This window comes from Aythya marila, assembly GCF_965140915.1.
Source record: "Aythya marila genome assembly, chromosome: 1".
NCBI lineage: Eukaryota > Metazoa > Chordata > Aves > Anseriformes > Anatidae > Aythya > Aythya marila.
The window spans coordinates 130,788,745-130,800,533 of NC_139042.1; the positions used below are offsets into that span (position 1 = coordinate 130,788,745).

Sequence of the window (11,789 nt, forward strand, 5' to 3'; positions counted from 1 at the left end):
CCTTTCAAATGTGCCTTCTCAATTTTTCCAAGCCTGAATACACTTAAAAACTTCCTGACTGCAGCACGCCTGTGAAGCATTTCTTTCTGTCTCTAGTTTATAGAAAGAAGTAATGTATTATGTTCTGTGTAAATTCTATACTGTAAAGGTCATTCACTTGAGTGTTACTCAGAAAACTTTAGAAACCTCCTCACTGTACACACACATTCCTTGGGCATGGAGGAGTTAATCCGACACAATGAAATCTCTGCACTTTGCTTCATTAAAATCTAAATTTAGATCTTTTCGTAAAGTTGATGTACTGTTTATTCTTCCTACTACAAACCCTAAGACTTCGGAAAAAAAGCCGTAATTTCCAAGAATGCAAGTTTCCATTAAACACAAGAGCCAAAACTGTAAACCTTGACCTGTGGGAAAATGACTGAACTTCTATTATATCATTGTTTGTTTTTGGCATTGTCCGTAATTTCTCCTATACCCATCACATACATAAATACCAATCTGTCAATGCCTGTTCCACCAGCTGAAGATTATAATGGCCCTGACACTGCGCCCATCTAAGTTAACACGAGTTGTGAACCATATAAAGGAATGCCTCTTTTCCTCTTGCAGAAACAGGTAATTAAGTTTGTCAAAAGCAGCAAAGGCCGTGAGATTCTGGCGTTGCTCCTCCAGATACTTACGCATGCACTTCGCTTTCTGCCTGCAAGCTGTCTCACTGAGATCCGAGGTACGATAAAGCTAAAAAGGAAAAAACTCTGGGCTTGCCAGCCCTGCTACTGCCAGAGGTGGGCTTCACGCAGGGAGCCGCCTTGCCCCCTGCTACATTTGCAGGATCTGGCCCTAGGGGATGCATCCAGCATCCCTCTAGGCGCCTTTTCCAGCCTCACAGCACCGCTTCTGGGGCCACGGATGGGGGCCGGGGGGCCGGCCCGGCCGGCAGTGATGCTGGGAGCCCCGCTCGCTGCTGCTGAGCTTTGGCAGCCGGCTGGGGCCAGGGCTGGGGATAAAGGCAGGGCTGCCCCGCCTAGTCCCGGCACGGGAGGAGGGCTGCGAGGGGAAACGGGAACGCCTGCTCCGCCAGCCCTTTCTCCAGCTGCCAGCTCAGCTCCTTGTTGTGATGCTTTCTGGGGACCGGATGGGGGCTTTTTGGAAGGGTCGCGGCAGCTAAAGCCCTGCTGAGCGAGGCAAGCCTCGGTTCGAAGCAGAGGAGCCCAACTTTTCGAGTCCCAGAGGATGCAAACCAACGACCGCCCCACATTGCGGTACCCACCCGGGCACAGCTGCATCCCTGAGAAGCAGCCCGAGGATCCGTCCTGTCGTACGTCAGGTTACTTTACACCGAGTTTGCGAGACGGCTCTGCAGCCTGCCTTCCCGCAAGGAGCGTCGGAATAGTACCTTTCCTTTCTGTCGGGAGCTGATACCGACTGCTTGCATAAAAGTTATGGGCTGAAAAGGGGAGGGCGCTGTAGAATAAAGCCACACAGTGACATTTGATGTAAGGGTTGCTGATGTGGGGTTACCTAACCATAGTGCACGGGTGACAAATCTGATCGGCTTTTCTCTCTTCTCAGGGTAGGCAGTGATTCCTCCGGAGTCGTGCTAGAGGGACTGGCCCCTGTTTCACATCTTGCTGGGTGGACTATGGTGGCAGGAAGATGCTGGCTCGAAAGAGTATTATCCCTGAAGAGTATGTGCTGGCACGGATCGCTGCTGAGAACCTGCGCAAGCCCCGCATCCGAGACCGGCCACGCAAAGCCCGCTTCATCGCCAAGAATGGGGCATGCAACCTGGCGCACAAGAACATCCGTGAGCAGGGGCGATTCCTGCAAGATATTTTCACCACCTTGGTGGACCTGAAGTGGCGTCACACACTAGTCATCTTTACCATGTCCTTCCTGTGCAGCTGGTTGCTCTTCGCCATGATGTGGTGGCTGGTGGCTTTTGCCCACGGTGACATGGACCCAAGCACAGAGAGCACCACGAACAGCACAAAGTGGACACCTTGCGTGACATGTGTCAGGTAAAGTACAATTGGTGGGACAAAGAAAGGGGGGAAAAGAGCTGCCTGCTGTCCTGCCGATACCTGAAATGCAGCTTTTGGGTTACATGAACCATGATGTTTGGTTGAGACAATTGAAAAGTGTGGTGTTTTCCTCTTGAGTACATAAATTCAGCAAGCCTTCTGGGCTTGGAAAATACTGTACTGTAGATTTCTTTGATTCCTTACAGGATCTGAGAGAGGGAGACCTGCTGCTTTTCATGTGTCTCCACACTCTGTGGGTAACATACCCTGCCTGTCGAGATAAGAGCCTGCTACAAGAGTGGGTATGTGTTACACGTATTGTAATGTTGTCTATGGCAGCGGTAGCATCCTGAGCATGGTGCAAGCTGCTTGCCATGCTGGTAAAAGGTTGCCCACCGCAAAAGCGCTGCCTGAGAAGCAGGGCACTGGCTATGGGTGTCAGCTAGCAAGAAAAGTGCTGCTTAGGGCAAAGCTAGATGTCTTTTGAGAAAGCTCCCTTGAGACAGCTCCAAAATGCCTGTCCCTTGCTGAAGCCACAGGCCAGCGGTTTGACAGATGAACTGTTTCCATGACGTGCATGATGTATCAGACAGTGAAAGCTTAAGGGACTACTGGGTTAAATGTCAGCTGTTAAAGAAAAGTATTTTCCTCTCCGTCCCCAAAGCCATGGCAATTTTCAAGGCTCTGACAAACTGGCACATACTTACACAGGCTAGAAGAAGTGTTTGTTGCTTGGAAGTGGGGGTAAGCAACAAGATTGCTCTGCCATCAGTAACATCTCTTTTTACAGCACAAGGTTTTAAAGCAGAAAGCTCCGGATTCAGAATGGTCAGAGCAACTGCCTTTACATGGTGCAGTGTGGTAGGGACCATGAGGGGGCTGCAGAGCTGGCTGAGGGTATCCACTCCTCTTTCCTCCTCTTGGAGGAAAACTCCAACATGGAGTTGCATGTAGGTTTTGAGGCACCTCAGCAAGTGTGAAGGTACATCAGATCTGGCTCATAAGGGAGCAGTGATTTCATTCTACTTTCATTTTGACACTTTTTTTGCTAGATTAGTTTTTTCAAACTGAAAGGAAATGGGGATTTTCCAAGCCAACCTTCCTCAATTTTGGGGGCTAGGGAAGGGGGAGGCTGCTCTTATTTCTTTTCCATTAAGTGGCCACAGTTGCCTCTGAAGTGAGATGTCATGGCCCAGCTTGTGACCACTGGGGAAGTCTTTCAGGATGTCACCCCCAGCATTTCTGGTGTATTGGTCCTAGAGAGAAGGATGTATGTGGTTTTTTCAATCCAAACTAGCAGGTAGCTGCACCCAGCAGCTCTCTGGCATCAGCTGGGAGGACACACCCCTGTTTGCCTGGAGGCCCCCTTGGGACTCCCAGACCACCCCACAAAGCCTGTTCTGGGTGCTGAGGGCTTCATGCCACCAGGACAAAGGAGAGCCATGTTACCTCACTAACTCCCCAGCAAGCCTGCTGCTGCAAGAACAGCCTGGAAGGATGGGGATAAACAGAGCCAATGAACTGGTGTGGCTGCATGGCTTAGCCCATGACAAACAGCACACATGGTGCTCTGCTGTGAGTGCCTAAGGAGTTTCAGCAAACAGCTGCTCAGGTATCCATCTTCAAGCCATGGAAAATCTTTTAGCTTCATCTTCTTAAACCTGGCTACCACTTTGGACACAGCCATGCAACAGCAGTATGACTGCTGATATTTTTAAGAGCAGTAAATTACTGGATGTAAAATATTTCATGCTGAGATGATCTGCCAAAACAATAGCAAATACTTTGTAACTTACTTTTTCTGAGATTTAGGCCTAAAGATATTTCAGAAGAGTTTTTTGAGTAGGTGCCATTCCAGATTTATGGGAAACCTGGGTTTGGAAATTTTAATCATTGGATGGAACTTGCACAACACTTCAATTTCTCAAAGTACTGCAGAATTTCTAAGGCTAGAACGACTTTGCCACGCAAGAGGAAAACTTGCAGAGCTCTGAAGAGAGGGAGCTGGGAATAGTGTAATTTGGCATTTATGGCTCCCTCTCCACATGTTCAAAATGCTGTACAAGCTTGCTGCTTCTGTTACTTCTGCTGTAAAAAGGTAGATCTCCTCCCCTTTCCTCCTCCCCCCTCGTTAAGGGAAATCAGAATGTTTCACTGCACAGAGCCTTAAGTTGAATAAAATTGAATTAAGTTTCAGCCAGAAGTTTAATTCTGCATGTCGATGAATATTTATGAATATAAAAATCATTCCATGAATTACATTAATAAAATCCCTCATCACTGATTTCTCTAGAATGAACTGCAGAAATAAAACCCTCTATACATGGAGATCTGCCAAAGAATAAGGGGATGGGGGAGAGAGAACTAAATGACAAAGTTCTTTCAAAGTTATCTATGTGGAGGCTGGCTGGTTTTCTGAAAGATGAGCTTTCTTGTTTTACAGAAAATTATCCCTGGTATTACCTATGCTATTGTAATGTCTCTTCCTGGTCCCAACGACTCCAGGCTCACTGCAAATATGGTTAGGAAAAACAAGCAACAACAACAATAAGAAGTTATTTTAAAATGAATTCATTGGAAAGCAAACCAAAACCAATGAATGTCCATCTTTATGGACAGGATACATATTTTCTATAGTTAAAGCCACAATGAGCATGAGGATGGTTCAAGTGTTTGTGTGTTGCACTGTGTTAGAAGGGTCACTATAATGTTAGCTCATGAGATCCCATGTCTACCAAATAAATCCCAAGGTACAAGTTTTGGATATAAGAGACTTTGGTGAAGGACATATCTGTGTTATAAACAGAAATGAAAGAGCCTGGTGTATACAGGGGAGGTGACATTGTTCAATATTATAAACCATGTGTTTTGGAAAGCTTGTGGACAGCCCACTCTGATGTCCAGCACTGTAGCTTACCAGGGACATTTAACTTAACTCACACTTCTACAGTACACTTCTGTGTTGAAATTTTCCAGCTAGCCTTTACACAACAGTGAGCTAAACCCAAGCCCAGGGTCACAGTACTATCCTCCTTCAGGGATGTGCAAAGAGGACCATGGAGGCCACTGTCTTCCCTCTGCAGCCTGATCCAGCAGTCTCAGTCATGAAGCAAGCGTAGGTTTGGGAGGTGTGAGAAATGTGGGAATGTCCCCTTTCCCTCCAGGGAATCCTGTTAAAGGGGCTCAGGACAGACGGGCAGGTAGCATGAGTGAAATGCTGCCATTTTCTCAGTTTCCTTTCCAGGTGCAGGGTGGTGGGAGAATGTCAGTGTGCAGCCAGTTGCTCACCTGTCTCCTAAACCACAGCTCCACCAAGATCTCCATGGGAAGGAGAAGGTGGAAAATCATGCTGTGAGTTAAAGCACTGTCGGCTAACATGGCATGGGACGTGTCTTCTGGAACAGAGGTTTTAGTGAGCTTCTCAGGTTCACCTCCTATTAGAGACGGTCTTATAGGATCTCAGGCTCTCAGGTCTTCCTTCTCCTCTCACCATTAGATGCTGCTCTGATCAAGCAAACACTGAATCACCAAGAGTGCAGTCTTTCCACTGATGTTAACAGAAGGCTTAACTGTACAAAGACTGCAAAAATAGGCCTCTAAGGCCATTTGTTTCTAGAAAGTACATGCTAATAGCTTATCAGTTAATGTTTGATATACTTTGAGTTAACTTTGTGCAATCTTCCCCTCCAGGTCTTTCACCTCTGCTTTCCTCTTCTCCATTGAAGTTCAGGTGACCATTGGTTTTGGGGGCAGGATGATGACAGAGGAATGTCCCTTGGCCATCACAGTCTTGATCCTACAGAACATTGTGGGTCTGATTATCAATGCTGTCATGCTGGGCTGCATATTCATGAAAACTGCACAAGCTCACAGGCGGGCAGAAACCTTGATTTTCAGCAGGCAGGCAGTCATTGCAGTTCGAAATGGCAAACTTTGCTTCATGTTTCGAGTAGGAGACCTGAGGAAGAGCATGATCATCAGTGCCTCAGTGAGAATTCAGGTTGTGAGGAAGACTACGACCCCTGAAGGAGAAGTCATACCCATTCACCAAGTAGATATCCCTGTGGATAACCCCATTGAAAGTAACAATATTTTCCTGGTGGCTCCTTTAATCATTTGTCATGTCATAGACAAGAGGAGTCCTCTTTATGATATCTCCGCTGCTGACCTGGCACTCCAGGATCTGGAGCTCATAGTGATACTTGAAGGTGTTGTAGAAACGACTGGCATCACGACACAGGCAAGAACCTCCTACATAGCAGAGGAGATCCTGTGGGGTCACCGCTTCGTGCCCATTGTCACTGAAGAGGAAGGCGTGTATGCTGTTGACTACTCCAAATTCGGCAACACCGTCAAAGTGGCAGCACCACGTTGCAGCGCTCGAGAGCTTGATGAGAAGCCATCAATTCTCATCCAGACCCTGCAGAAGAGTGAGCTGTCCCACCAAAACTCCCTACGGAAACGCAACTCCATGAGGAGAAATAACTCCATACGGAGGAGCAACTCCATGCGGAGAACCAATCCCTCCCTCATCGTGCCCAAAGTGCAGTTTATCACACCCGAGGGGAGCCAGAGTGCCTCAGAAACGTGATACACAGCCTTGCGTGAGGTCGAGGAGTTCAAAAGGAGGAGGCACTGTCGAGTTTGATTTAAATTTTATTCTACTGAAGAAAAAGAAAACATGATGCAGAAAAGGACTGTTTAAGAACTATTTATTATATTACTTACTGAAAGCACCACCTAATGGCATTAGGAAACACATTAGCACTTAGTGTATGAATTAATAAAAATGGCATGTACACTAAAGAAAACACAGTCCACTCATGTAATATAAAGTGTATTTATACTTCCTTTAATGGCATGCTATTTTTTTTTTAATTATATTTTTCCTATCAAAGGTCTCTTTCTTATCTGTTTCTGCTGGCTGTCACAAAATGTGTTTTTTCCTGTAGAAATGGGTTACCCACCTGCAGGCAGAAGTTCAAAACTACTGCATATCAACAGCTTGCACATACATTGTGAGGAATATTTGGATATCAGTCTTCTTGGGGTGAATTCTCTGTTCTCTTGAAGAGTAGCCAAATTCCTCAGTGATTTCACTGGAGAATAGCCAGGATTTTCCCTTCAATTTTCTAAGTCTTTTCTTTCCATTGTTTTATGGTAAAGTCATTTTGAGAGCAATGCCAGTCAGCCAAAGTGACCTGGCCACCTCAGAAGAAACCTGGTGCCACTCTGGGCAGAGCCAGGACAGAAAAAAAATAGTTCAGCAGGCCCATGAAATGGCATGGCCTCTTGCAGGACGCTGCTCTTGTTCTGTGGGTGAGATACCTGACTATGGGACAGCAGGCGTTTCTTATGTAGCTGTAACCCAAGACTCAAGTCTTCCCAGACACCACTTGAGCATACATGTCACTGAAATTATTCAAGTTGGAAACAGCACACGTCCTTAGTGTTCTCCTTGTACTGGTGGAAGACCAAATCCTTTTTTTTTTTTTTTTTTTTTTTTTTTTTTCTCTTACAGATTAATATATTGAAGGCAGGAAGTCTATTTCATTCACTTACATTACTTTTGTAGGATTAAGTATGTTTGCTTCAGCAGGTTACTTTTTTTTGCCAGTGGGAATTTGTAAATGGGAATGAGAGGGAATCATGGCAATAATATTAATGATAGTATTTTCAAAACCAGATGACTAATTTTCAGTTAGGGGGAGTAGGGCACTGCTGCTGAAGTACTTTTCAGCAGTGTCTCTCTTGTGTTTTTACATAAAATGGCAGTGAAATTTGGTGGTAAGCAGCTTTTCTCTTCAAATTAAAATGGGCATTTGTTACCAACATCCTTCTCCAAAATGTCACCACAAGTTTTTTTTTACAAGAATATATACATATATAACAATTAATTGTGTCACCTTTGGTAATGTTAAATTGATGCATGCTTCTTTCCCTGTGAATATTAATTATGGACAAATTTCTGTTCATGTTTCTTCCAGGAGTTGCCTTTTCATGTTTCTTCCAGGAGTTGCCTTATTAAGTCTCTGGCTTGAGGGAAGTAGTGACTTCCCTCCCCTGTACTGACTCTGTAAACCACCCAACTACATAAATACTCCTGTAATTTTAAATATCTGCTTACTCCTATCAGGTAAAACAGTCAAGAAAAATGCCAGAGTCTCATTCTCTTTGCAAGTCAATTCATCAGCACTTGCATGGACAGTTTACAGCTACATTTGATGTTGGTTGTGACATGGAAGAGCATTTCTGTGTAGCATAGGCTCTGTATATTTGGAGCAGGTGCTCCCCACAAAATGCTTTATCTGAAGCAGTAGCAGAAACTCAAGTTTCTGCTAAAAGCATTTATTGCCTGTCCTGCCTGTCATTGTTCTGGGAGGATGGCTGGTGAATATCTGGAGATATTAATCTGCCCATTGTGTGTCCAAACAATGAACAGCTGTAGCTTCCAAGAAAAGTCAGAGTGAATATATACAATTTGTCTCTGGCCTCCGTTTCCAGGGCTACAAATTTCTTTGAGGAAGTCTGTTTGAAATATGGTTAAGCCAAATGCTGTACAAAAGCAAATTTTCTAAAAAAATAAAAAGTGACAACAATGATTTATTCCGTCTCTGATTTTCTCCTCATTTCTTTTCTTTTTTTTTTTTTTTTTTTTCTTTCTATTCTCCATTCATTTTTCTATACTCTTAGTCCTTCTTCTCTCCCAGCCTTTTCTATGGTCTCTGTGAGTAATAATTTATTATTATTTCAATATTTTCTTATTATTTCAGCTGAGATATTTTTAACCACAACCTTTTTTTTTTTTTTTTTTTTTCCTAATTTTAATTTTGCCCTTGCCTTTCTCTCTGCTTTAGACCTGGTGTACTCTCTCTTTCCCACACTGATATTACTGGGGTATTGGTACTGTGGGGATAATGCTAAGGCACCTTGGTCATATGCTAGGGTGCTGCACAGATACACAAAGCAGACCCTTCCCAGATAGCTTTATCATGAATTTCATCTTCATTTCTTCTGAGCTCCTGCTCCTTGCAGAAATCCTCTTAGAGGAAAAACCATTCCTTGAAGGAGCACTGCAGTCCTGGATGAGGCAGGCTGGCAGAAGCAGCCCAGTTGAGCCACCTGGCTGGCTGCAGAGAGCAGCAGGGAAGTTTTGGGGCCTGGAGCTGTGTTCCTCATTGAAGGATGGCTCTCAGACCTGTCTTCACAGCAGCAAGACTGCTGAAAGGGGGTGAGCTGGTAGTACTGCCATTTGAAATGTTTAATGACTTATTCTCCCTGGTAACTTTATTAGGGGAGGTTATTTTAAATTTGAAGATTTCTGTATTTAAAGTACACTGTCAAGTTAAGTTACAAATGACATTTCTACCAAACACTGCTGATGGTTTCACACTGGCATCCATGCCAGGATGAGAATAAACAAGATGCTCAAAAAGCTGAGCACCCAAAAGTTCCATCTGACGCCCGTGCTTTTATCAGTCTCTGGTTCATCAATCATAATTCAGAACAATTAGAAACAATCATTTATAAGTGTTGTTTGTCTGCCCTCTCTTCACACTTCACTGATTTATGTGTGTCCCTACCATTACGATCCCCCAGTAACACAGTGTAACTGGAAGGGCATTATTCAGCATCACCTCTTCTGCACACTTACTATGTTTGGCTCTGTAAACAACACACCAGGAAAGTGTCCCTGTCACTGCTGCAGCCTTCTGTGGGGAACGAAACTACTTCCTGAGAGCAGAAAAGTCCTTCCAGGATTTTAAAAATCATAAAGTCCTTCCAGAACAGACATAATTTTAAATAGAAAAATGGCAGGGAGAGCCTTTGTTCTCTCAGTGGATAGCCAGAAGATTCAGAGTTACTGTGGTAGGGACACAGAGAGCAAATAAACACAGAGAGCACTTAGAGGGGATATGAAGCTTAATGCTATGGGGTGGAAGCCAACCTCTGAGTAATGGGATTTTGAGGGAACTTCTCCCACTGGCAGGTCATTCTGTAGCTGTCACCTTCAGGTTTCCTTGGACTCTCTTCCAAAACATCTGGTGTGAGCCAGGGTCAGGGCAGGATCTGGGGTGGGAGGACCTCGAGCCAGCAGGGTGAGTGATGTGCCTGCAGGAGGGGTGGCAGACCACAGACATCCCTGTCTGCCTCAAGCACCATCCGATGCACCCTGCTCTGCACACCAAACCTGCCCGAAGCCTTCCCTCAGTCACACTTCCAGCCCCTCCAAAAGTGATCCACTCCTGAGTGCTACCTTGTGGGAACATGCTGCACCATGGCAGTTCACCCTTGCAAGTGCAGCTGTGTGGCTCCATCTGTAGAAGGGTTATCCCAAGCTTTCTGGGACCCTCAAGACATCATATGGCATGGGAGCAAAGGGCTTATTAAGATTTAGCTAATAGCTCGAGTACACAATAGGCCTTTGCTGTAATGCCATGTCTTACTGTAGTCCCTCAGCTCATTTCAGAGGCATGGGACTTGACTTACCTCACAACCATCTTGAACACATTTCACACACCTTCTATTTTGCATAACATTCAGACAAGGCATTATGCTTTTTCTTTGCTGTCTGGAAAGCAGTATGCACACCCCATTCTGCTGACTGAAAAAACATTCCTAATTTTGCATATCTTTTCTTCCTTCACAAACTAAGATTGAGGACATTTTGTGAAATCAGTTTCCAAGTTCTACAGTGATTATTCTTAGCAAATGCTTGTTGATGCAAGCTGGAAAATATAGTTGGTGCAAGACCAGAAAGGAACTTTGTCTGAAGAAAAACATGAGACATTATATGATGAAAGGAATAAAGCTTTCATTATTTTTGATAAATGATATTCTTTGCAGAGCATGATATTTTCAAAACACTGGTGAAGGTTTGGAAGGCACTGTCTAACAATAAATCACATCCCACTAGCCTTTGATTTTGTGCTCTGCTGCTATTAGCAACGGGGTTTTGCAGCCACAGAGCAGCGTCCTACCAGTGTGTGTCAGCTCTTTCTCCAGATGCCTGCAATCACCAAACCCGTGATGCTGGGGATTCATGGTGAGCTGGGTGGTGGCTGGCTCCAGGAGCTGTGGTCACCAGTTTCTATGGGTATCTATGCCAAGGGTTGTGGACATGGAGTTAGGTATGGAAATGGCAAGGACCTGGTGTCTTTATGATATCCAGGCCCATGGGCAGGAGGTGGACAGCTCTTGCTGTCCAGGCATTTTCTTTCAGTATCCTTCATAGGCAGACATCATTATTCATGCCAAGGTGATGGGGGAAACTCTTCCTGTCCATAACAGAAGGCAGTGAAATATGAATTGATAAAGTAAAACCCTGTTTCTCTACGTCTGATTTCCTGCTCTGGGTTGCTTGCAAAGTCAGGTGAGTGATACTTCCTGCCTGTTCCTCCCTTCCCCACTTCCTCCTTAACAAATCCTTATGTTAAAATATATTTTCCATATATTTGTGCTTACATCATATCCAGGCTAATCTAAGCTGATAGGCAAGAATTTCTAATACCCTAACATATTAATAATGTTTCTTCTCCCTATCTCTCTGAATTATGTTTTCTACTTCCCTTTAAGACTTCTTTAAACTTGAAGAAAATAAAAAATAAAATAAAATAAAATAAAATAAAATAAAATAAAATAAAATAAAATAAAATAAAATAAAATAAAATAAATAATAAAATATTTCTCATGTGATAACTAGACAGCAAAGATAAAATATGTTCCCACATTCCTCCATTTGACAGTGTAGAGAGATTTACC

The 11,789-nt window shown here is 44.2% G+C and overlaps 1 protein-coding gene across 3 annotated transcripts; it reads left to right on the forward strand.

Moving 5' to 3' along the window:
* The first annotated feature begins 1,069 nt into the window (after positions 1 to 1,069).
* On the forward strand, positions 1,070 to 8,629 carry KCNJ8 (potassium inwardly rectifying channel subfamily J member 8). 3 transcript variants are annotated; one of them, XM_082782191.1, is made up of 3 exons: positions 1,070 to 1,330; positions 1,576 to 2,024; positions 5,718 to 8,629. In XM_082782191.1, the coding sequence occupies exons 2-3, from the start codon at positions 1,660 to 1,662 to the stop codon at positions 6,616 to 6,618; spliced, it is 1,266 nt and encodes a 421-aa protein (XP_082638317.1). In that variant the 5' UTR covers positions 1,070 to 1,330; positions 1,576 to 1,659; the 3' UTR covers positions 6,619 to 8,629. The 3 variants fall into 3 exon arrangements, with proteins under 3 accessions (XP_082638317.1, XP_082638316.1, XP_082638318.1); XM_082782190.1 differs by having other exon boundaries at positions 1,070 to 1,321; XM_082782192.1 differs by lacking the exon at positions 1,070 to 1,330 and adding an exon at positions 1,337 to 1,499.
* Positions 8,630 to 11,789: the final 3,160 nt, after the last annotated feature.